The 26,676-nt window shown below is 33.8% G+C and overlaps 1 protein-coding gene and 1 pseudogene across 1 annotated transcript in view; one reads left to right on the top strand and one right to left on the bottom strand.

Moving 5' to 3' along the window:
* The window catches only part of LOC111140884 (LDL receptor related protein 1B), a 1,957,146-nt gene that overhangs the window by 609,174 nt on the left and 1,321,296 nt on the right, over positions 1-26,676 (bottom strand). Inside the window, exons 29-30 of the mRNA XM_022493131.1 lie at positions 11,587-11,718; positions 10,021-10,248 (exon numbers count right to left, since the gene is read on the bottom strand). Coding sequence (XP_022348839.1) covers positions 10,021-10,248; positions 11,587-11,718 — 360 coding nt within the window. The remainder of the gene's footprint in view (positions 1-10,020; positions 10,249-11,586; positions 11,719-26,676) is intronic.
* On the top strand, positions 16,524-17,209 carry LOC111155702 (annotated as a pseudogene).

Genomic DNA, 26,676 nt, shown 5'->3' with positions numbered 1-26,676 from the left:
TGAGAATCACCGCAACAGGCCCCTTGCCCAGAAAATCAGCAAGAACATCCAGCTAAGACAAAGTTCATGGATCTTTGAGAAGATCCATGAATGAGAAGAGCAGAGCTCCAGAGTTAGAGGAAAGCAATAAATAGAATTCATGGCTTTTTCCCCATGACACTTTAGTCTTGCAAAGTTAAATTTTTAAAATTTTTTTTCTTATTCTATTTTTTAACTTTTCCTCTTTTAATGTTTTAACTTATCTTAACAATATCTTTCTAAAAAAACTTTTAAAACTTTTATTGTTATAATCATATTTTATCTCTTCATTGTATTTAACCATGTTTTTTGTATATGTATAGTTTTTTTTTTTTTTTCCCTAAAAAGTTTTGGGATACAATTTCTTCTAATAGAACAAAATTTCTAATTTCGCACATGGCTTTGTTCTAGTTTCCAACCTGAGCACATTTCCTACTCTATTTTTTTTTCTTTTTCCAAACAACTTATCAATTCCTTTTTTTAGAAATTTAAAAAAATTTTCATCTTTACAGTCATATTTCATCTCTTCACCATGTTTGCCTTTATTTTTCTATATTTGTAAATTTTTCTTTCTTTAAATATTTGGGAGGTTATTCTTCTAAGAAACCAAAATACACCCAAAATCAAGTGGGTGGCTCTGTTCTATTCACCAGTCTAATATGTGTGTGTGTGTGTCTGTGTGTGTCCATGTGTGTGTATAATTTTTATTTTTTATTTTTATTTCCTTTCCCCCTCTTTCTTCTCCTCCCAGCTTTGGATCTCTTCTGATTTGGTTAGCGTACATTTTTTCTGGTGTTTTGCCACCCTTTTAGTATTTTTTTTTCTCTCACTCATATATTCATATATGGATAAAATGACAAGGCGGAAAAACTCATCACAAAAAAAAAAAAGAACAAGAGGCAGTACTGACAGCTAGGGACCTAATCAATATGGACATTGGTAATATGTTAGAACTAGAATTCAGAACAACAATACTCAAGGTGTTAGTTGGGCTAGCAAATGGCATGGAAAATAAAAGAGAAACCCTATGTGGAGAAATGAAAGCCCTTCTGGAGAAATAAAATAACTAAAATCTAACCAAGCTGAAATCAAAAAAGCTATTAATGAGGTATAGTTAGAAATGGAGGCTCTCACTGCTAGGATAAATGAGGCAGAAGAGAGAATTAGTGATATAGAAGACCAAATGATGGAGAATAAAGAAGCCCAGCAAAAGAGAGACAAACAACCACTGAACCATGAGGGGAGATTTCAAAAAATAAGTGATACCATAACAAAACAATACTAGAATAATTGGGATTCCAGAAGAAGAAAGAGAGAGAGGAAAGAAGGTATATTAGAGAAAATTATAGTAGAGAATTTCCCTAATATGGCAAAAGGAACAAGCATCAAAATCCAGGAAGCACAGAGAATCCCCCTCAAAATTAATAAAAAATAGGTCCATACACCATCATCTAATAATAAAACTTACAAGTCTTAGTGACAAAAAGAAAATCCTGAAAACAGCTTAGAATGAGAAGTCTGTAACATAGAATAGTAGAAATATTAGATTGACAGCAGACATCCACAGAAACCTGGCAGGCCAGAAAGAACTGGCATGATATATAGAGCACGAAATGAGAAAAACATGCAGCCAAGAATACTATATCCAGCTAGGCTATCATTGAAAATAGAAGGAGAGATAAAAAGCTTCCAGGACAAAGAAAAATTAAAAGAATTACCAAACACCAAACGAACCCTACAGGAAATATTGAAAGAGGTCCTCTAAGCAAAGAGAGAGCCTAAAAGCAGTAGACCAGAAAGGAACAGAGACAATATACAGTAACACTCACCTTACAAGCAATACAATGGCACTAAATTCACATCTTTCAATAGTTACCCTGAATGTAAATGGGCTAAATGCCCAATCAAAAGACACAGAGTATCAGAATGGATAATAAAACAAGACCCATCAATATACTGTCTACAAGAAATTCATTTTAGACCCAAAGACACCTCCAGTTTTAAAGTGAGGGGGTGGAAAACAATTTACCATGCTAATGGACATCAATAGAAAGCTGGGGTGGCAATCCCTATATAAGATAAGTTAGATTTTAAGCCAGACTATAATAAGAGATGAGAAAGGACACTACTATATCATACTTTAAGGGTCTGTCCAACAAGAAGATCTAACAATTTTAAATACCTATACCCCTAACATGGGAACAGACAATCATATAAACCAATTAATAACAAACACATTGACCATAATACAGTAATAGTAGGGGACTTTCACACGCCCCTCACTGAAATGGACAGATCATCCAAGCAAAAGATCAACAAGGAAAAAAAAGGCCCTAAATGACACACTGGAACAGATGGACATCACAGATATATTCAGAACATTCCATCCCAAAGCAACAAAATATACATTCTTCTCTAGTGCACATGGAACATTTTCCAGAATAGATCACATCTTGGGTCACAAATCAGGTCTTAACTGGCACCAAAAGATTGGGATCATTCCCTGCATATTTTCAGACCACAATGTTCTGAAGGTAGAACTCAATCACAAGAAGAAATTTGGAAAGAACCCAAATACATGGAGGCTAAAGAGCATCCAACTAAAGAATGAATGGGTCAACCAGGAAATTAAAGAAGAATTGAAAAAAAAATTCATGGAAACAAATGAAAATGAAAACACAAATGTTCAAACAAAACTGTGTTCAAAACAACAGTTCAAAATCTTTGGGACACAGCAAACGCAGTCCAAAGAGGAAAGTAGATAGTGATACAAGCCTTTCTCAAGAAACAAGAAAGGTCACAAGTACACAACCTAAGCCTATACCTAAAGAAGCTGGAGAAAGAACAGCAAAGAAAGCCTAAACCCAGCAGGAGAAGAAAATCATAAAGATCAGAGCAGAAATCAATGAAATAGAAACCAAAAAAAAAAAAAAAAAAACAATAGAACAAATCAACGAAACTAGGAGCTAGTTCTTTGAAAGAATTAATAAGATTGATAAACCCCTGGCCAGTCTTATCAAAAAGAAAAGAGAAAGGACCCAAATTAATAAAATCATGAATGAAAGAGGAGAGATTACAGCCAACACAGAAGAAATACAAGCAATTATAAGAACATATTATGAGCAACTATAGGCCAACAAATTTGACAATCTGGAAGAAATGGATGCATTTCTAGAGAAATATAAACTACCAAAACTGAACCAGAAAGACACAGAAAGCCTGAACAGACCCATAACCAGTAAGAAGATTGAAACAGTCATCAAAAATCTCCCAATAAGCAAGAGCCCAGGGCCAGATGGCTTCCCCAGGGGAATTCTATCAAGCATTTAAAGAAGAATTAACGCTTATTCTCCTGAAACTGTTCCAAAAAATAGAAACGGAAGGAGAACTTCCAAACTCATTTTATGAGGCCAGCATTACCTTGATCCCAAAACCAGACAAAGACCACACAAAAAAGGAGAAATACAGACCAATATTCTTGATAAACACAGATGTGAAAATTCTCACCAAAATACTAGCCAAGAGGATCCAATAGTACATTAATAGGATTATTCACCACAACCAAGTTGGATTTATCCCTGGGCTGCAAGGTTGGTTCAACATCCACAAATCAATCAATGTGATACAATACATTAATAAAAGAAAGAACAAGAACCATATGATACTCTTAATAGATGTTGAAAAAGCATCTGACAAAGTACAGCATCCTTTCTTGATCAGAACTCTTCAAAGTGTAGGGATAGAGGGTACATACCTCCATATCATCAAAGCCATCTATGAAAACCCATAGCGAATATCATTCTCAATGGGGAAAAACTGACAGCTTTTCCCCTAAGATCAGGAACATGGCAGGGCTGTCCACTATCACCACTGCTATTCAGCATAGCACTAGAAGTCCTAGCCTCAGCAATCAGACAACAAAAAGAAATAAAAGGCATCCAAATTGGCAAAGAAGAAGTCAAACTTTCACTCTTTGTGGATCATATGTTACTTTATGTGGAAAACCCAAAAGACTCCACTCCAAAACTGTTAGAACTCATGCAGGAATTCAGGGAAGTGTCAGGATATAAAATCAATGCACAGAAACCAGTTGTATTTCTATACACCAAGAGCAAGACAGAAGAAAGAGAAATTAAGGAGTCGGTCCCATTTACAATTGCACCCAAAATCATAAGATACCTAGGCATAAAGCTAACCAAAAAGCAAAGTATGTGTACTCAGAAAACTATAGAATACTCATGAAAATAATTGAGGAAGACACAAAGAAATGGAAAAATGTTCCATGCTCATGGATTGGAAGAACAAATATTGTGAAAATGTCTATGCTACCTAAAGCAATCTACACATTTAATGCAATCCCTATCAAAATACCATCTTTTTTTTTAAAGAAATAGAACAAATAATCCTAAAATTTATATGGAACCATAAAAGACACCAAATAGCCAGAGGAATGTTGAAAAAGAAAGCCAAGGTTGGGGGCGCCTGGGTGGCTCAGTGGTTAAGTCTCTGCCTTCAGCTCAGGTCATGATCTCAGGGTCCTGGGATTGAGCCCCACATCTGGCTCTCTGCTCAGCAAGGAGCCTACTTCTCATTCTCTCTGTCTGCCTCTCTGCCTACTTGTGATCTCTCTTTCTCAAATAATTAGATAAAGTCTTAAAAAGAAAGAAAGAAACAAAGAAAGAAACAAAGAAAACAAGCAAGGTTGTTTGGTGGCATCACAATCCCGGACTTCAAGCTCTATTACAAAGCTGTCATCATCAAGACAGAATGGTACTGGCACAAAACAGATACATAGATCAATGGAACTGAATAGAGAGCCCAGAAATAGACCCTCAACTCTATGATCAACTAATCTTCAACAAAGCAGGAAAGAATGTCCAATGGAAAAAAGACAGTCTCTTCAACAAATGCTGTTGGGAAAATTGGATAGCCACATGCAGAAGAATTAAACTGGACTATTTCCTTACACCACACACAAAAATAGACTCCAAGTGGATGAAGGATCTCAATGTGAGAAAGGAATCCATCAAAATCCTTGAGGAGAACATAGACAGCAACCCCTTCCACCTCAGCCACAGCAACTTCTTCCTAGAAACATCGCCAAAGGCAAGGAAAGCAAGGGCACAAATGAACTACTGGGACTTCATCAAGATCAAAAGCTTTTGCAAAGCAAAGGAAACAGTCAACAAAACCAAAAGACAGCTGACAGAATGGGAGAAGATATTTGCAAATGACATATCAGATAAAGGGCTAGTATCCAAAATCTATAAAGAGCTTATCAACTTCAACACCCAAAGATCAAATAATCCAATCAAGAAATGGGCAGAGGACATGAACAGATATTTCTGCAAAGAAGACATCCAGATGGTCAACAGATACATGAAAAAGTGCTCCACGTCACTCAGCATCAGGGAAATACAAATTAAAACCACGGACAGATACCACCTCACACCAGCCAGAATAGCTAAAATTAACAAGTCTGGAAATGACAGATGCTGGCAAGGATGAGGAGAAAGGGGAACCCTCCTACACTGTTGGTGGGAATGCAAACTGGTGCAGCCACTCTGGAAAACAGTATGGAAGTTCCTCAAAAAGTTGAAAATAGAGCTACCATATGTCCCAGCAATCGCACTACTGGGTATTTACCCTAAAGATGCAAATGTTGGGGCACCGGGGTGGCTCCGTGGATTAAAGCCTCTGCCTTTGGCTCAGGTCATGATCTCAGGTCCTGGGATCAAGCCCCGCAACAGGCTCTGTGCTCAGCAGGGAGCCTGCTTCCTGCTCTCTCTCTGCCTGTCTCTCTGCCTGCTTGTGATCTCTCTCTCTCTCTGTCAAATAAATAATTTAAAAATCTTAAAAAAAAATAAAGATGCAAATGTAGTGATCCAAAGGGGCATGTGCCCCCAAATGTTTATAGCAGCAATGTCCACGATAGCCAGACTGTGGAAAGAACCTAGATGTCCATCAACAAATGAATGGATAAAGAAGATGTGGTATATATATACAATGGAATACTATGCAACCATCAAAAGAAATGAAATCTCGCCATTCACAATGATGTGGATGGAACTAGAGGGTATTATGCTCTTGAAATAAGTCAATTAGAGAAAGATAATTATCATATGATCTCCCTGATATGAGGAATTTGAGAGGCAGAGTGGGGGGTTTGGGGTGTAGAGAAGGAAAAAATGAAACAAGATGGTATCAGGAGGGAGACAAACCATAAGAGACTCTTAATCTCACAAAACAAATGGAGGGTTGTTGGGGGTAGTGTGGTAGGGAGAGGGTAGTTGAGTTATAGCCATTGGGAGGATATGTGATATACCCTAGTTAGTGTTATGAAGTGTGTTGTGAAGTATGTAAGCCTGACGATTCACAAAACTACCCCTGGGGCAAATAATAAAAATAATAAAATGAAAATTTAAAAAAAAATAAATACAAATAGATACAAATGTGGAAACCCAACTACATAACTCCCAGTTAGAACTTTAAGGCCTGTTAATGTCTTCTTTTCTTCTTACTATGTTAATTGCAAGTTAATTTCTTGCTATGTTAATTTAAAGTTTGTGGGGGATAGTTTTTTATCTAGTAAGGTATAATGGTGGACATTATATAAATAAGTACTCAGGAGAGGCAACTGAGCATAAAAGGGTAACACCCAGTCACTGGGGATGAAGTCCCAAATTCTCTCATTGCAGAGTAATGAGAGTGACAGGAGCTTTAAACATACAGTCCAGAGTGTGACTGTGGCTCCACTGTTTACTCCCTTTGTTTCAGAGACAAGAGTTTCAGCTTTCACAAGCTTAAGCTTTCTCATCAGCAGAATGAAAGTATTTCTTAATAATAGGTTTGTAAAGATTACATGAGATTATGGTGCTTGTCACTTTAAGGACAGCTAGTATTATTCATCACATCAAAAAAATAAACCTGAGAGCACCAATAATTGAAAAATATCTGGATGAAGCAGTGACTCAAGGGTAAGAATTAATTACCACCAGAGAGTCAGGCTGCAGACCAGTTGCAAAAACCTTTGCTATGAATTGTGCAGTAATTTTTCTTAGAATAAAATTACCTTTTTTTGTGTGAAAGAGGCAAATATACATGTGATAATAAATATTTGTTAGTTTATACAAAGAACCCATCTATAGTCATTTGTTAGCATTTATGTTTATAATGAAGTGTGCTTTGTATGTAACTGTAACCAATAGCTTGTGTAGATAGTACATAAATTAAGAACAGTTTAGTATTTTAGGATATGGAGAATGGCATGGCAGGCACACTATTTCTAGACTCCTTCATGGAGGTTCAGTGTTTTCTCAGGAAATGGTCTGATTGGAGCAATGGCAAATGTAGAGTCTGATTTTTGAAGCGGATTTCACATTAGACTTCGGCTAAGGAAGATAAGAAAAGAAAGGATCTCAAGAAAAAGTCCAGGAGAAGGACAGTGAAGTGAGAAGATACAGAGACCAGCATGTAAGAAATAAGAGAAAGGTCAGACATTCACAGGGAATCCAAAAGATGAAAGGATAAAATACAGTACAATTATTGGCAGGATTTGAGATACTTTGATGAGCTCACAAGCTGAACTGTCAAAAGTTCATCTCAAGCTTTCTATTAATGGAAAGATAAATCAGTCCTTCACAAGATTTCACCCTGGAAGAAAGGAAAATGCAACATCATTCAACTTATAGGGAAGCCAGAAATGAAGGATTTATCTTCGACAATACCTATTCCTCGAACTTCATATCCAATTAATTAAGTTCCTTTATATTTTCACTCTTTTATATTTCTATAATTCTCCCTCATTTCTTTGTTTCCCTTCTAGTCCATGTTTCTATCACATCTTAACTAAAACTGCTATACCAGGCAGTGATCCAGTCTCCCAGAGTCACCTGCCTCCATCTCACACCTCTTCAATTCTCTACTAAACCTAAAAGCTAGAACCCATATTTTCCAAAAGCAAATACATACAGCTATGTATGTATTTGCCTAACCATACAACTGCTGCCTCCTTGAAATACTTCTTTGATTCTCATTATTTTCAGTACTAATTTAAAAATCAACAACTTATAATGTCTAGATTCAGTTCCTACTTACTTCTTTAGCTCTATCAGCTTGTATAATATGTCCTTCTTGTTCTATGTTCCATACTATTCAGCCAATATTGATTGTCCATCAATTTCTTATATATAAGATATTTCAATATTTTCAAAACAATTGAATTAATGATTATTGGTCCAAATGAATATATTTTATTAATTGTTGGTAAGAAAATATCATTGCTCAATTTTTGGTAATAATTATAAATAAAGTCCACTAAATGAAAAGAAGCCTGTGACTTTCTTGAAGACAAATCCATCAAATAACTACTAGCTACCAATCTATATTGATAGAAAATTGTCCTCACATTTTTCTGAGATATAACATCTTTCCCTTCATACAATTCACAAAGCCTTTTGGTAAGGATTTTACATTCATGATAAAGTGCTTAAACAATTTTCTGTTAGACTTTGATGAATTTCTTATGAGATCACCTGACTGTCAGTCTTAGAAGGCACGTAACGTCCTTTAACTGATCTTTCAAGGTATTTAATGATCATTACCTAGTCTAACAATTGGATAACAATCCAACCATTATTTCCCTCTCCTCTGTAAAAAAATCCTCTACGAAGAAAAAAATCTTTGCATTAGCCTTCTTATAAAGGTTCTTCTCTTATGGGAAGTTTGAAATAAGTATTTAAACAAGTTTATAACCAATTCACTCAAGTTGCTTTAATAGCACTAAACTTAGATGAGTAAAGAGCTAGCATAAGTAAAAGAACACTTCAGTGGTTAAAGACTCTCAGATCTACTAGTGATACTCAAGCCAGCTTTTTAAATATGATATGTGGAAACTCTTGAAAACCTGTGAATTTAAAACCTGCACTTCTTATTGCTTTAATTAAGAGATTGATCATTCCTCATATAAGTTCTGATTTTAAATTTTTAGTATGTTTCAAAGCATGAGAGTTTGATATATCTATATGGATTACTGATCACCCTTTCTTCTATCCTCTTCCAAATCACTCTCTCATGCTTATTGGAAAATGAAATTGAACAGAAACTGTCTTGTTTGGTTTTGCAGTAATGGAAAAGAGCAGATACTCAAAGAAGATATACTATGAAGATATACTAATATACTAATACTATACTATATACATACTATACACATATATATACTATATATATAAATATATATATAAAACTAACATATTATATATATGCAATATATATACTAAGATACTCAATGAAGATAAACTAAACTATTACTACAACTAATAATAACAATAATAACAACAACCACAACTGATCCAGAAATCACAATACACCAAGATTCAAACAAAGACTAGGATAATTCAATGTTAAATATTTAGAGTCATAGTATCTGGAAGTATGTCTAACTTCACTTCAAATATATTTTCTACTTTGGGGAAAGTTACTTTTTTTTTCTTTTTAATGGTTAATTTAACAACATTTACCAATAAGTTATGATTTAACCTGCTAGGTTAGGATGTGGATAGAAATAAGTTCCCTGTCTTATTTGTGTAGTCTAGTTCTGTAAAAATTTATGCAAAGGAAGTTGATAATAAGCTTGAGCCCAAAGAGGGAAAGAAGTTCTTCTCAATATTCTATATTTTGTGTATGCACAAATTACCATTCCCCCATCAGCAAAAAAGAAGTCTTCAAATGTTTGTTTAGAAATCCATAAATTTTAAGGAGATCCCTTTTGAATTTTTTTCTTCTTTTGAAACAAAATTTCTAGTTATCAGACTATTATGTGCAACATAATTATAGCATTCTACAATTGTAAAGATATAGCATATTATTAAATCTCTGAATAATCAATTCCAATTTTCAATTAACAACACAGAATTGGATAATAAAAAAAAACATACAAAAGAGACTTGTGATTATTATAAATTGAATGACATTTTTTTAAGTTGTAATGTGCAAAGCTCTTACCTCTTGAAATAACAGTTTCCAACCCAGTTCCGTTAATAAAAGCCCGTTTAATGGTTTGTGTTTTAATATCTGTCCAGTATAAACGTTCTTCAGATGCATCAAAGTCTATCACAGTAACATCATCAATATCAGGGACTGTAAAGGCCGTGATAAAGTTAAAATATGGATTATCAATATCCACTCCTCTGATTTCAGAACGCCTTGCATATAGAAGAAATTTTTTCATTTCTAGAAAAGAAACAGAAATAAGTGTTTTTCCCTTCTAACCTCGGCAAGTTTGAAGCAATCTAGAAATTCTAAAATTATTTCTCGTTATTTAAAATAATTTTAACATCAAAAAATCATAATCGAGATTTGATAGGCATAAATGAGCTATTATTTAAATTAAAATTCTTAAGAAACAAATGAAAAACAAGTTAGAATTCTTAAGTCATTATTTTTCTTTAGTTAGAAATACCAAGAAATTCTCAGTGATTTGATCTTATAATTTTAAACAATTCTTAAAACACATGAACTCTGCAAATGTCAAACAACGGTATTTGTTCTTTGTACCTACCTAATCAGAGCAAAATTAAATGATTTTTGAAGGCATCTAAGAACATTTTTATACTATCTCAATAAAATTAAACATGGATTTAAAAGTCATGTTCATGTTTTCCTTGTCAAAATTGGGCTTCAAATAATGTTAAGGTATGTTTTATTACACATTTTTAAAAATCTGTAGTAAGTAACATTGTGAGGCATTGCATCATTTTTACTTCCCATAAGCACCTTTTGGAACTGAGTTTATAAAATAGGAGATTAAATAGAAATAGATGTCACAAATAATCTATTATTTCATTGTTCTCTTTGGAATTATTTTTGTTGTGATATGTTAAGATTATATATAATTAATTAAATCAACATGCACCTACATTCCTAAGTTAAGATTTTGTGAGCACATTCTTCTCTGCCCTTGAAAGTGATTGCTCCACAAATGAACAAAAATTACTCAAAATTAAAAGAAACCAAAACAGAAAAAAAACCTACAGTCTGATTTCATTCACAAATTTCATTACCATTTTTTCTAGTTTAAATGTGCTGTTTAAATATTTTTAAGAAATATTTCAAAGTCATATATTTTACCTCATTCTTCCTCCCTTTAAATTGATAATCCCCTATAAAATGATTTGAAAGTAACTTTAGAAGAGCAGGAGGAGATTAAAGCTGTTAAGTACCTCTTTGTTACATGGGTTACCTACATCATCACTTTCTGAAAATGCCCTTTCATTTACAAATCTCCCTGCTTTGTAGAGATAAATTCTGCCCACACACCAAATAAGAAAGTGGCAAGAAAAAAAATGAATAAATTAATAAATAGTAAAGTGCAGCATATCACATATTTAAAGAATTTGTCAGTCTTCCCAAAAGTAGATGAATCATCAATACAGTCTGGAAGTAGCACTACCTCAAATGTTTTTAAGGACATTAAAAATCTCTTCTGCTTCACTTTGAGGAAAATCTTAATGCTAATATCATTTGAGAGAATTCAATTTGAAATTTATATAAGAACTTCAAGAAATTTACCATAGCAGGTCTTCTTGTCTGAGGAAAGTTTCATCAAGTGGGGGCACGCACAAGCAGCACTCCTATTATGATTGATCAGACACATATGAGAGCAAGGTCCTTTGCCATCATTAGCTGCACAGGGATTGGAAGCTGTAATAACACAGTGAAATATTAACAGTGAAAAAGTAAAAGAAATATATTAGGGAACCTTTGAGGTTGACAGGGGTTATTCATGTAATGATTCAAAGTGAAGTTCCCTATATAGCACCCATTACTGGGATGATTAATATGACAATAATAGATAACCATACATAGCAATTGCATTAATAAAAACATTTTCCTCCTCAATGATAACAACTAAGTTAACTCCCTCAAATTTCTCTAAGTCGAAATATATGCATACTATTTCCTTAGAAGGAAAGATTTTGTTAAGGATTTTTTCTGAGGGAAAAAAAAGGAGTAATTATTAAATTTAGTTTATAATAAGCTCAACTAAACCATAATCCAGGAATTGAGTGTATCAATGGACATTGTTACTTTCCTAACCCACCATATAGACTACCTTTGTGCCTCAGCACACCACTCTTAAGTGTTTCTTCAGGAAACTGCTCTTGTTACATACATATCCTTCCTTCAGGTTATATGCTCTTTATCAAATCAGAGGTCTAAGTGAAGAAATGTTTAACATCCTTCATGATTAAGACATCTACGCTTTCTTTTTTTTTTTTTTTCCTCTCTACTAACTGGCTAAAGTTTCCTCTACTTACGCAGACCTGTTAAACTATATTGTATAAGTAAGTTATAATATATTCAAATTTAGAGTGGAATATTAAATTTTACAGCTCAATGTCATTCTCTTATTCTTTTGTGTTTCGTGTTCTGTCATTATGCCTTTTGGATAAGATTTTAATCTCAGTTGATCAATAACTATTCTCTTAAATCTTATTTTTATAGAACCTGTCTAGTAGAATAAGGATACTAAATTAAAGGCAGAAAAGTGTTACAACTTCTGATCCCACTGGCAGTATTTTAGTTTTCAACCTATTTCATCTTCCTAACAAGTGAACCTATTGTTCAAAGTAGTTAATGCCTGTTCTGTAGAGTTTTAAAGCACAAAGACCAAAAATAAATGGGTTATAATGAAATTGTAGAGGATATGAAAAATTAACTGTACTTGATACTCAATGTGGTTTTTGCTAGTATTTAGGTAAAATAATAATCAATGTCTTTGCATTTGCTTAAAAATAAATAAATCAAAGGAAATGAAAGACTCAGAAACCTTTTTATAAGAAAATCAATAAAGAAGAGATTTTAAGATGATGGCATAAAAGGATCCTGAACTCACCTTCTTCCATAGACACAACAAATCTACAGCCATATATATAGAATAATGCCATATGAAAAGGACCTGAAAGCTAGCTAAATAGCACCTCCACAGCAAAGAATAAAAGGGCCACACTGAAACAGGTAGGCGAGGCAGAGACATGGTTTCAGAGAAAATCCTCTTCAACCCTCACTGCTAGCTCCAGCCTGAATACCCTGACATTGCACACCTTAGCCACAACCTGTCCAGCTCTAACTGGCCAGCCAAGCACAGCACCCTCATGCACCATAGCCACTGCTTGTCCTACCAAAGCTGGGAGAGATGTACTGCATTCACAGGGGACACTTCTTGAGCATCTAGCTCTCTTGGTCAGGCGGGATTACATTTCTGGGCCGCATGGTCTGAAACATTTGGAGAAACAGACCTTGGCAGGCTACAGTCCCCAGAGCACTGCATAAACAGTAGACTGAAACACTTTCCCAGTATTTGTGTGAAAATGCCTATTTTCTTGTTCTGGAACTTAAGCCTGAGGACATTTAGAGGTCAGAGGCCCCCTGGGAATCTAAGTAAAGAATCACTATATTAGTGCCCTCTTTTGTCTTTGTTGATATCTCACAGAAAAGGGATTGTACATATGTTTAAAGGCATAATTTTTAAAACTGTTGTCCAGATCTCTCAGGTTTGAAAGTCAGCATGTTTTATGATTATGAACCACAGTTTATGATTAAGACTATATTTATACACCTTAAAGGCTGTTGCCTGAGGATCTATCTTGCAATAAGACTAAAACTATACACTGTCTAAAATCCCTCCCTTTGGAAAACTGACAGATTTTGGCACACCTGCAACACCTGGAACCTATGAAGAATAAATCGGGCTACTTAGACATAGGTGGGAGAAACAAACACAAGCTTAAAAAAAAGTTTAAAAGATAAGGCTTATCTGCTACACAAGTCTACTGCTTCAAGACAGAAAGGTAGCTGTTTCACCTAATGCATAAAAACAAAAACAGAGAGTCAAGCAAAATGAAGAGACATAGGAATAAGTTCTAAATGAAAGAATAAGACAAAGCCTCAGAAGAAAACCTTAATAATGCAGAGGTAAATAATCTACCAGGTAAGAGTTCAATGTTCGTGAAGATATTCACCGAACTCTGGAAAAGAATGGATGAACACAGTTAGAACTTCAACAAAGAGGAAGAAAACACAAGAAAGTACCAAAAAGAAGTCAAAAGACTATAATACAATATATTATAATAGCTGAAATGAAAAACACAATGGAGGGATTCAGAGGCAAACTAGACTAAGTAGAAGAATGGATCAGCAACATGGAAGACAAGACAGTGGAAATCATCCAATCAGTGGAGCAAACAGAAAAAAAAAAGCAACAAAATAATAACAACAAAAGTGAAGGTAGATTAAGGAACCTGTTGGATAATATCACACAGAATAATATGCATTATAGGAATCCCAGATGGAGAAGGAAGAGAGAAGGGTGGTAGATAATTTATTTAAAGAAATAATGACTGATCAAGACAGTATGGTACTAACACAAAAACAGACACATATATCAATGGAACATAGTAGAAAACCCAGAAATGGACCCACAACTATTTGATAAACAAACTTTGACAAAGCAGGAAAGAATATCCAATGGGAAAAAGACAGTCTCTTCAACAACTGGTGTTGGGAAAACTGGACCTCAAAAGGCAAAAGAATGACCACTTTCTTATATCATACACAAAAATAAATGGAAAACAGATGAAAGACCTAAACATGAGACAGGAAACCACCAAAATCCTAGAGAACACAGGGAGTAACCACTTTGACATTGACCATAGCAACTTCTTTTGAGATATGCTTCCAGAGGCAAGGGAAATAAAAGCAAAAATAAACTATTGGACTTCATTAAAATAAAAGCTTCTGCACAGTGAAGGAAATAATTAACAAAACTAAAAGACAACCTTCTGAATGGGAGAAGATATTTGTAAATGATATATCCAACAAAGGATTGGTATCAAAAAAAACAAAAAACAAAAAACAAAAAAACAAAAAACAAAAAACCCCACAAATAATCCAGATAAAAAATAGGCAGAAAACATGAACAGACTTTTTTCCAAAGAAGACAGACAGATGGCTAACAGACACATGAAAAGACGCTCATCAGGGAAACACAAATCAAAACTACAATGAGATATCACCTCACACCTGTCAAAATGGCTAAAATCAATAATACAAGAAACAGCAGGTGTTGGCAAGGATGCGAAGAAAAGGGAACCCTCTTACACTGTTGGTGAGAATGCAAACTGTAGCAGCCACTCTGGAAAACAGTATGGAGTTTCCTCAGAAAGTTAAAACTAGAGCTACTCTACAATCCAGCATTTGCACTTCTAGGTATTTACACAAAGGATATTAAATATTGATTTGAAGGGATACATGCACCTCGATGCTTTTAGCAACATTATCAACAATAGCCAAATTATGAAAAGAGCCCAAATGCCCATTGACTGATGAATAAATTTCATCAGATGCGGCATATACATACATGAAATATAACTTCAGCCATAGAAAGTGAAATTTTGCCATTTGCAACGATATGGATAGAGCTAGAGAGTATTATGCTAAGTAAAAGAAGTCAGACAAAGAAAGACAAGTACCATATGATTTCACTCATATGTGGAAATTAAGAAACAAAACAGATGACTATGGAGGCAAAAAAGGGAGGCAAACAAGAAAACAGACTCTCAACTATAGAGAATAAACTGACGGTTACTGGAGGGGAGGTGGGTAGTAGGATGGTGAAGTATTAAGGATGGCACTTGCGATGATCACTGGGTATCATATGTAAGTGATGAATAGCTAGATTTTACACCTGAAATTAATTACACTGTATGTTAAATATCTGGAATTTCAATAAAAACTTAAAAAAAATAAAGTATGGTTGAAAACTTCCATAATCTAGGAAAAATAAAGGGCGGGGGGAGATTAGACATCCTATTCCAGGAAGCACAGAGAGTCCCACATAAAATAAATAAAAAGGGATCCAAACCAAGATACATTAGAATTAAAATGTCAACAATTAAAGGTGAAGAGAGAATATTAATAGCAACAAGAGAAAAACAAATTCTTACATATAGGGGAACCTTAAGGCTATCAGCAGATTTATCAACAGAATGTTTATAGGCCACATGGGAGTGGGATGACATGTTCAGAGGGCTGAAAATAAAAACAAAACAAAACAAAGCAAGCAAAACTTCCATACAAAAATACTTTATCCAGCAAGGTTATTATTTGGAATTGAAAGAGAAATAGAGTTTTCCAGATAAGCAAAATGCAAAGGAATTCATTACCACTAAGTGGCCTTAAAAAAAATGTTAAAGAGACTTCTTTAAGATAAAAAGAAAAGGGAATAACTAATGACAAGCAAATATCTGAAAGTAAAAATCTCATTAATAAATGTAAATATATCATAAAGATAATGGATTAATAATTTATAAAGCTAATATGAAGGGTAAAAGACAAAAATACTAAAATTAATTATAGCTGTAATAATTAGTTATGGGGTATACAAAATAAAAAGATGTAAAATATGGTCTTTGCATGGCTCTCCCAGCTGATTCTCTCTGGGCACAATGGCAACTCTTAAGGAAAAACTGATTGCACCAGTTACAGAAGAAGAGGCAACCATCCCAAACAATAAGATCATTGTAGTGGGAACTAGACAAGTTGGTATGGCATGTGCTGTCAGCATTCTGGGAAAGTCCCTGGCTGAACTTGTCCTTGTGGATATTTTTGAAGATAAAGAAGAAAGGATGGATCTGCAATATGGGAGCTTATTTCTTCAGACACCTAAAATTGTGGCAGATAAAGATGATTCTGTGACTGCCAATTCTAAGATTGTGGTGGTGACTGTGGGAGTCCGCCAGCAGGAGAGAGAGAGACAGCTCAATCTGGGGCAGAGGAATGTTATGTCTTCAAATTCATTATTCTGCAGATAGTCAAGTACAGTCCTGATTGTATCATAATTGTGGTTTCCAACCTAGTGGATATTCTCACATGTTACTTGGAAACTAAGTGGACTACCCAAGCACTGTGTGATTGGAAGTGGTGTAATCTGGATTCTGCTAGATTTCTCTATCTTATGGCTGAAAATTTTGGCATTCATCCCAGGAGCTGCCATGGATGGATTTTGGGAGAATAGGGTGATTCAGTTGTGGCTGTGTGGAGTAGAGTGAATGTGGCAGGTGTTTCTCTTCAGGAACTGAATCCAGAAATGGGAACATAAAATGACAGTGAAAATTGGAAGGAAGTACATTAGATGTACATAAGATGGTGGTGGAAAGTGTCTATGAAGTCATCAAGCTAAAAGGATATACCAACTGGGCTACTTGATTAAGTGTGGCTGATCTCATTGAACCCATGTTGAAAAATCTACCCTGAATTATCCACTGTCAACAATGGTGAAGGGGATATGTGGTATTGAGAATGAAATCTTCCTGAACCTTCTGTGTATCCTGAATGCTCAGGGCTTAACCAGTGTGATCAACCAAAAGCTGAAGGATGATGAGGTTGCCCAGCTCAAGAAAAGTGCAGATACATTGTGGGACACCCAGAAAGACCTTAAAGATCCGTGACTTGTGGCTTCTAGGCTGTAGAAATTTAAAACTACAATGTGATTAACTTGGTTTTTCATCCATATACATGGGTCACAGTTTGCTTTTATCTTCCCAAATATGTGAATCTGGGCTCACAGAATCAGAGACCATACTTGGTTTAATGCTTGCAATATGAACCCTTGAACAAATAAAATTAACTAGTTTAGGGTGCTTCTAAAAATAATTAATTAATCAAAATAATTTTTCAAGAATTAGAAAGAGAAGTAAAATGTGACATCAAGAATAGAATACATGGTAGGGGAGGGTAATAAAGATGTACTTTTTTAAATATGTTTGGATGTAAGATGCTATCAACAAAATAGACTATCTGTATGTGTGTGTATTTCTATCTATCTATTTATCTACCTATCTAGTGCTATTTGTGGACCACATAGTAACCACAAATAAACAATCTATAGTAGATACACCAAAGACAGAAAGGAATCTAAACATAACAATAGAGAAAATCATCAAACCGCAGGGAAGAGAACAAAAGAAGAAAAAAGGAACAAAGACAAACTACAAAAATGTCCACAATACAATCAACAGAATGTCAATAAGTATATACCTACCAATAATTCTTTAAATGTAAATGGAGTAAATCTCTAATCAAAAGACACAGAGTGCCTGAATGTGAAAAACAAAACAAAACAAACCAACCAACCAAACAAACAAAAACAAACCCCAAGACTCATGCATATATTGCCTGCAAGAAACTCACTTCAGATCTAAGGACACACAGACTAAAGATATTCCATGCAAAGGGAAAGTAAAAAAAAGGAAAAAGAAAAAAAAATGTTCTGCTGGGGGTTATACTTATATTAGACAAAATAAACTTCAAAACAAACTATATGAAAGACAAGGGCATTACATAATGCTCAGTCCAAAAAGAAGATATAACATTTGTAAGTGTTTATGTAGGTGTTTATACACCCAGTGAAGGAGTACCTAAATACATAAAGCAAATATTAATAGACTAAAAGAGAGTAACTAATAGCAATACAATAATATTAGGGGACATTTAAGTGCCACTTATATCAATGGATGGATATACAGACAGAAAATCAATAAGGAAATATTGGTCTTAAATGACGCATTAAACCAGCTGGATACAGATATATATAGAACATTCCATCCAAAAGAAGCAGAATACATGTTCTTCTCAAGAGCACATGGAACATTCTTCAGGATAGATAAGATGTTAAACCATAAAACAAGTCTCAGTAAATTCACAAAAAAATGAAATCATATCAAGCATCTTTTCTGACCACAACAGTATAAAACTAGAAATCAATTATAGGAAGAAAAGTATAAAAATCACAATTATGTAGAGATTAAACAACATGCTACCAAATAGCCAATGAATCAATGATAAAATCAAGAAAAAAAGAAAAAAAAAAACACCTGGAGATGAATCAAAATTGAAATACAAAAGGCCAAAATCTGTGAGATGCAGCAAAACCTGTTTTATGAGGAAAGTCTTTAGCAATACAGTTAACCTGAAGAAATACAAAAAATCTCACAACAACAATCTAACTGTATACCTAAAGGAAGTAAAAAAAGAATAGATAATGCCCAAAATTAGTAGAATGAAGGGGATAATAAAGATCAGAGTAGAAATATATTTAATAGAGACTAAGAAGATAAAAGAAATGTTCAAGGAAACTAAAAGGTTCTTTGAAAGAATAAATAAATCTTTACCTGGATTGAACAAGAAAAAAGAGGGGCTCAAATAAATGTACTTGAGTACAGGGCCCCAAAAATAAACCCACACATATATGCACAATTAATTTATGATACAAGAGTCAAAAATATACAAAAGGAAAAGGACAGTCTTTTCAATAAATGGAATTGGGAAAATTGGACAACCACATGAGAAAGAATGAAACTGGATTGCTATCTTACACCACACACAAAAATTAACTCAAAATTGATAAAAGATTTGAATGTAAGGCCTGAAACCATAAAATCTCAGAAGAAAACATATATGGTTAGCTCCTGGACATCAGTCTTAGTAATTTTTTGTTTGTTTGTTTGACTTCAAAGGCAAGGGAAACAATAGCAAAAATAAACAAATGGGACTACATCAAACCTAAAATCTTCTACACAGTAAAGGAAATCACCAACCAAACACAAATCAAGGTGCTAAATGGAAGAAGATATGTGCTCATCATATATAGGAGCTAATATACAAAGTACATAAAGAACACATAATTCAAAAACAACAAAAGAAACAACCTCATTAAAAAATGGACAGAGAATTTAAATAGACATTTTTCCAGAGAAGACATAGAGATGGCTGACAGGAACATGAAAAGATGTTCAACATCATTAATTATCAGGGAAATGCAAATCAAAGCCATAATGAGATTATCATCTCACTCTTGTTAAAATGGCTTTTGTCAAAGAGACAAGAAGTAACATCTGTTGGAGAGGATGTGAAGAAAAGGGAACACTCATACACTGTTGGTGGTAATGTAAATTGGTAAAGCCACTATGGAAACCTATATGGATATTCCTCAAAAAACTGAAAACAGAACTAATGAAATTCAGCAATTCCACTTCTGAGTATTTACCCAGAAAACAAAAACACCAATTCAAAGAGAAATATGCAACCCTATTCACTGCAGCATAATTTATGATTACCAAACTTATGGAAACAATCTAAGTGTCAATCAATGGATGAATTGATCAAAAGACGTGATATATAGATATCGATATATAGAGATAGATATGATGGAATACCACTCTGCTATAAAAAAGAAAATCAGTATTTGTGACAACATGGATGAACCTTTAGGGTATTATGCAAAGTAAAATAAGTCAGATAGTGAAAGACAAATACCATATAATTTCATTTATATATGAAATCTAAAAACCAAACAAACAAAAGGAAACAAAATCGAAGTCATATAGAATATATTGGTTATCAGAAGGGAAAGAAATTGAGAGGGTAGGCAAAAGGGTGATAGGTCTCAATTGTACAGTGATGGATGGTAACTAGACTTATGGTAGTAACTGCTTTGTAGTGTACAAACTGAATTATAATATACAGCTGAAACTCATATAATGCATACTAACTTTTACCTCAATTAAAAAAAAAACAATCAATTAAGAACAACACTGTTAGGAAAAACATGGAAGCCTAAGTCTAGAGATTCTTTGAGAGTACAATTCCCTCTATCACATGGGGAAGTACTATATATTTTTTCTTCACAAGTATAAATTATGTGTTACAATTAGATTCCCTAAAGAAATTGCAGGTTAGAGAAGCAAGAGAGCAGATGTAAAGTTTATTAAGGAGGAAAGGTATTGGAGGAGAGGAGCCAGAGTCAGGGAGCACTGTTTGAGAACCATTAAGTACCTAGAGCCAGAGAGACCCAGCTGTAGTAGTAAAAGTTCAAATTTCAACACTTGGGACAAGGAACAGAAGGTGAGGAAAAAGAAGAAAAACAGAAAAAAAAAATGAAGAGCAAAGGGTAGAAGAGGAAGGAGGAGGAAAAAATTGTTTAAAAATACTGACATAGGAAATGCTATTCCTCTCAAGGAAATTAAAAGTATAATCCAAGACAGCTAAATGATAGGTAGTTGGATTTCACTTTGAACATCACTATTTTTTGCCCAGAATCATACTAGCTCTTCTCAACATCCTATAATCATGAAAAAATATTTTTAAAAGCAAAAATAAAATAAATAAAATATTTAGTTTCTATATGCACAATAAAGTAAAAAATCACATTGCTTTGTAGTCCATCTGTATTAATGATAATGCTGTAATGTAATATTCACAGTATTTTGTGGTTTCAGAGTGTGCAAAATCTAAAAGACTTTACTTTCAATATTTATCTTTTCCCAATTTGAAATAATACTGTTAAATATTTTTAGTTTCTTTCAAACCATGCAAATAGACACCAAATTACCAAATTAAGGAATTTGATTCACAAACTCGTATTTTAATATAAAGCAGGCATTAATAAATGGTGACCCTAGAGCCAAATATAATTCACTGCTTACTTTGGTAAATAACGTTTTATTATAACATAGCCATGCTCATTAGTTTCCACGTTTTTTATGGCTGCTTTCACACAATAAGAGCAAAGTTGAGCAATTTCAGCAGAGATCATATGGCGCATCAAGTCCAAAAATAATTATAATCTAGCTCTTTATAGAAAAGTTTTGCCAATACCTGACATTAAACAATTAACCATTTTATAAGAAATACTATGGCAGAATCCAATATCAATACAGAGGTTGTGAACTCCTGTAAGACCAAGGCTATCCCTTTAAATTATATCCAGGAGTTGGGAAAAGCTGACCAGTCAATGGAATGCTGTAACTAACAGATGAAATGCTGTTGGAGCTGTGCAAACTGAGTGTACTGATGGTTCATATTATCTAAACTTAAGCTGAAGATGCCAAGGTGGCTCAGTCAGTTGGGCATCTACCTTCATGATCTTAGGGTCCTAGAATCAAATCCCACATCAGGCTGTGGGATCCCTGCTCCACAGGAGCCTGTGTCTCCCTCTGCCTCTCTCTCATGAATAAATAAATAAAATCTTAAAAAATTAAAATAAACTCAAGTTGACCAAAGAACCTTAGAGATACATGTAACTCCCCTCCTCATATTTATGCATTGAAAAAATATTTATGAAGAACCTAGTTATTCTGCCTACTTTTAAAAATCTTGAATTTAATAGTAGACAAGACATAGTTCTTATACCAAGGGGTTTAAGAATCTGTACTCTATTCACATACACCATTCCCTACAATTCTATGGTCACTGGCTCAATTTAGGTTTTCTCCATTTCTCTCTTAGATTGCTACTCTAAGATTCTAAGTAATTTCTTGATTTCTAGTTTCTCCCCATGCATACAGTTAGGCTTTTAAAACAACAGACTTAATCCATACAGCTGCCTTGCTGAAAAATTTTGGATGGCTTCCCATGGTCTACCTCACAAAGTCTCCATCTTACCTCCTACCATCCCCCCATGATTCTTTGGCACTTGCCAGAGTTGTTTATTTTCTGTTCTTTAACCCCTACGTGTTTTTTGTTTGCTTGTTTTGTTTTATCCTGATGCACTCAATCTGTTTTTGTTAAAGATATTCTCAGCCTTCAAAACTCACAAAACTTAAATTTCAGAGTCTTTTTTCCACTTCTTTTTCACTATCGTATTTAATGAGCTATCATTACCAGACTTTCCCTAATATGTGTTTCCTTCTCTGTATTTTTACCTTTCCTCTTCCAACATAGTTTTATTTCATCACCTTTGAATGACCTCTATGGCCATGTAACTGGTCCTCTGTGGGGTACTGCTCAGAACATACCACTCTTTCTAAGATACTACTTTATCTTCCAGCCTCTATGCCTGCTTTTCTTTTGCATAAACATTATGCACATGCTTAAATCAATTTCTCATTGTTCTTTGAATATCTAGAGCTTGTCCTTTTCCACTTTCACTTGGTATACTTCTCCCACAGAATTTTATCATCAATGTCTTAACCTTTCTTTATGAATCAACTTAAGTCATTTTTCTTCCACAGAACAGTTTCTAATGAAGGTAGCAAATGCTGATCTCTTCCATCACCTAATATTATTTTAATTATTGGCTATACAAGGCGTTTAGCAATTGATTGTTTACTGTCCTGTTTTCTAATTATCCATGACTTGTATTCATATGCTTTATGTATGTATATACCGATAAATCAAAGATTGACATTTTCTATTATTTTTTTCCGTAAAAGGCCAGATAGTAAATATTTTCACCTTTGCAAGCCTTATGCCCTTCAGAGTAACTATTCTACTTTTCTGTTGTAGCACAAAGTCAACGAAAACAATATGTGAATCAAAAGGTTTGGCTATGTTCAGATAAAACTTTAGTTATGAAGGAGGCAGGAAGCTGAACTTAGTCTAAGGGCCTTAATTTGTCAATATCTGAGCTTGAATATCAGTGTCATGTTGGCAGGAACTATGACTAAGTACATAACATACTTTTTCATAAAATTTCTCTGGTATCTATTACTGTGTTAGACTTAAAGACACTTGGATTCATATGCATGCTCATTAAAGTTTGTGGGATATGTTCTAAAGAATCAGGAATCTAAATATTTGGAAAGGGAGTTAATCTTCTAAGGCACATCATAGCTGTAGGTAAAGAGACTAAATAATGTATAATTACAATGTTTTATAGGAGAACCAAATGTTAATTATGCAATCACAAAAAACTGATATGTGCTCTGTGAAGAAAACAATATCATTAAAGATAATTTCATATTTTATGCAAACCATGTTTAATTGTAGTACATTTCTCACCAGCAAAAATAAATCCTTTAAACCCAAACAATTATTTTATCCATTAAATTCAAATAAAATGTATGCAAATATTGATGCAATCTAAAATATGTATCATATTTATTTACATAATAAAATTCTGCTTTAATGAGAATACCAGGATCCAGTTTATTAGATAAGTGGAAGATTTTTCTTTCTCCCATGTAGTCATTTTTTTTTATTATTTTTTTAAAATTTTATTTATTTGACAGAGAGAGATCACAAGTAGGCAGAGAGGCAGGCAGAGAGAGGAGGAAGCAGGCTCCCTGCCGAGCAGAGAGCCTGATGCGGGGCTCGATCCCAGGACCCTGAGATCATTACCTGAGCCAAAGGCAGAGGCTTAACCCACTGAGCCACCCAGGTGCCCCCAGGTAGCCATTTTTTAATCGTAACTAATATTCATTCTGTTAATAAACTTTATTGGTACAAAATAATTACTAATATAATAAAATATCTATATTATACTTTTTCTTTTAGAAAATAATTTAACATTTTTAAAGAAATGCATTTTCAGAAGGATCTTACAATTAAACACTAATTCCCAATTCTATTTTACTTTTGACAAATGCCTTCAAATTATAATTTTAACATTCAATGTTGAAGAACTAGAATGAATTTCTTATTCAAAACACACACATATAATAAAATACAAGCAAGTGAAAGATGTTCTGATTGCTTTAGTTTCACCAAATCCCAGCAATATTAGAAGGCACTTCCATCAAATTATAACATATTTAATGGATTAATTTTATACTGTACTCTATTTTTATGGAGTAGAAAATAAAATGTCTAAAAAATCTTATCTGATTTTCCATAAAGTATCTGTATTTCAATGAGAAAAATTTTAAAAGCCACAAATACTTTTTCCATTTATTTGTGCACAGTTCTTTGTAAAAGGATAAAAATAAACATGGAATATTATGTTATATTTAGTGCTTAAAACACCAATGAACTTTCAGTTATTCTAAAAACGTGACTTAGGTGTTTTTCTGTTCTCTTAATTTGCTTGCTATTTATAGTACTTGTATGATTTGAATGAATAAACATCAAAGTTTTTATCTTTATGATAAATTTATAATCACAAAAAGTCTTTCTTATTTAAAACAGTGGATCTCTGCCTCCCATCCCTCCAGGAGACTTTTGGGAATGTATGGACACATTTTTGGTTAACAGGAGATAGTACTGGTATACTAGTAGTCAAGGATCCCAATAAACTTCCTGCAATGCAAAGGAAAGCTCTTCCCCTCCCCCCAACTAGGAATTATCTGGTGGAAAATGTGAACAATGTAGAGGCTGGAAAATCCTGACCTTGGAGTAGAATCATGGATTCAGCATTTAGTGGATTTGAATGAATGCAGGGCTCTAAATCACTTAAGTTTGCATGACTTAGGCAAGTACATCAAACAGCATACAAAAGAAGAAAGAATTTTGATGATTCCTTTTTTACTAATCTTTTCTACCGCTTCAACGTAGATTGCATATTTTAAAAATAGCAATTTATACTGCAGCTAAACTCACTGCCTGCATATAAATTCTTTTACAGGTTAGCTGTTTGATATTTCTATCATATTTTGTCAAAGAAATAATGATAAAAATGGCAATTAAGTTTTTCAGATGAACCAACAAAACCCATTAATTTATACTATGGTTTTAAGTTAACATAGGATTTATTAAGAAACTAAATTGGGTGCTAGTTTATATAACTGGTACTGGGAGCAGAGGACTATGTGTTATAGGAAAAAAAAAAAACATGAGAGGATAAAGTGAGTCCCATTCTATCTTTTTATATCAATAGTTGGAATGAGGGAACAACATATCTTTGGCATGTTTCAACTCTCATTTTCTTCCTCATTGTTAATTTCCCTCTCTCTTCTACTGAGGTCTCAGTACTGCATAAAGTTCTAAGCACCTTATTATAGAGGCCTCACAGGTTTACTCAAATCATAAAAATTCTTCCTTGCTTTGATATCAACTGCCTTTCACTTCACCTCAGTCAGAATCTTCATCTCTTCAAAGTTGCTGGTATCAACTACAAGTAAAGGTGAAAGCATATTGATTTAACTATTTCACAGCAGCTTGCCATTCTTAGAAATACTAGCATTTTAAAATAGAATTCATGTAAAATAAAATAAATCCCATTTCGATAGTACATAAATATTTGAAATAAAGAGCTACTAAATAGTCAGGGGATAGGGTGCCTGGGTGGCTGAGTTGTTAAGCATCTCTTAATTTTGGCACAGGTTATGATCTCAGGGTCATGAGGTCGAGCTCCACCTGGAGCTCCATACTGGGCATGGAATCCTTAAGATTCTCTCTTTCTGCCCCCCCACCCGCCCCACCTCTCAAAAAGCAAAGCAAAGCAAACCAAATCAAATCAAACAGGGAAACAATATTTTTTTAACACTGTAGGATGTAGATGTAGGATGGGGGGTACACATACACTATATACAGACACAGATATATGTATATATATTTCTACATACATATACATATATGTAAATATGTAAACATATGGAGGTAGAGAGAAATTTAGTTTTTATGACAGGTAGTTAGATCTTGATAAAGTAAGCTATGGAATTAGATGATTTAAGAAATTTGCAAATATTTGAGATTCAGCTCCACCAAATTGAAACATGGTATCAAGAGTATTTTTTTTTTCTTAAACCTTCTTATTAATTTGATAAATATTGCCTATGTTTAAATATATTTATAAGTCTAAATAAAATCCTTCAAGTTTTATAAGTGACTTTGTCCTCTAAAGGAGCAATGATATTACTAATATTCTTAGAATCTGGAATCTTT

The sequence above is a fragment of the Enhydra lutris genome, unplaced genomic scaffold (assembly GCF_002288905.1).
Source record: "Enhydra lutris kenyoni isolate GAN:26980312 unplaced genomic scaffold, ASM228890v2 scaffoldscaffold1, whole genome shotgun sequence".
Taxonomy (NCBI): Eukaryota; Metazoa; Chordata; class Mammalia; order Carnivora; family Mustelidae; genus Enhydra; species Enhydra lutris.
The sequence above is the reverse complement of the archived record's forward strand: the minus strand, read 5'-3'. Positions and strand labels throughout refer to the sequence as shown.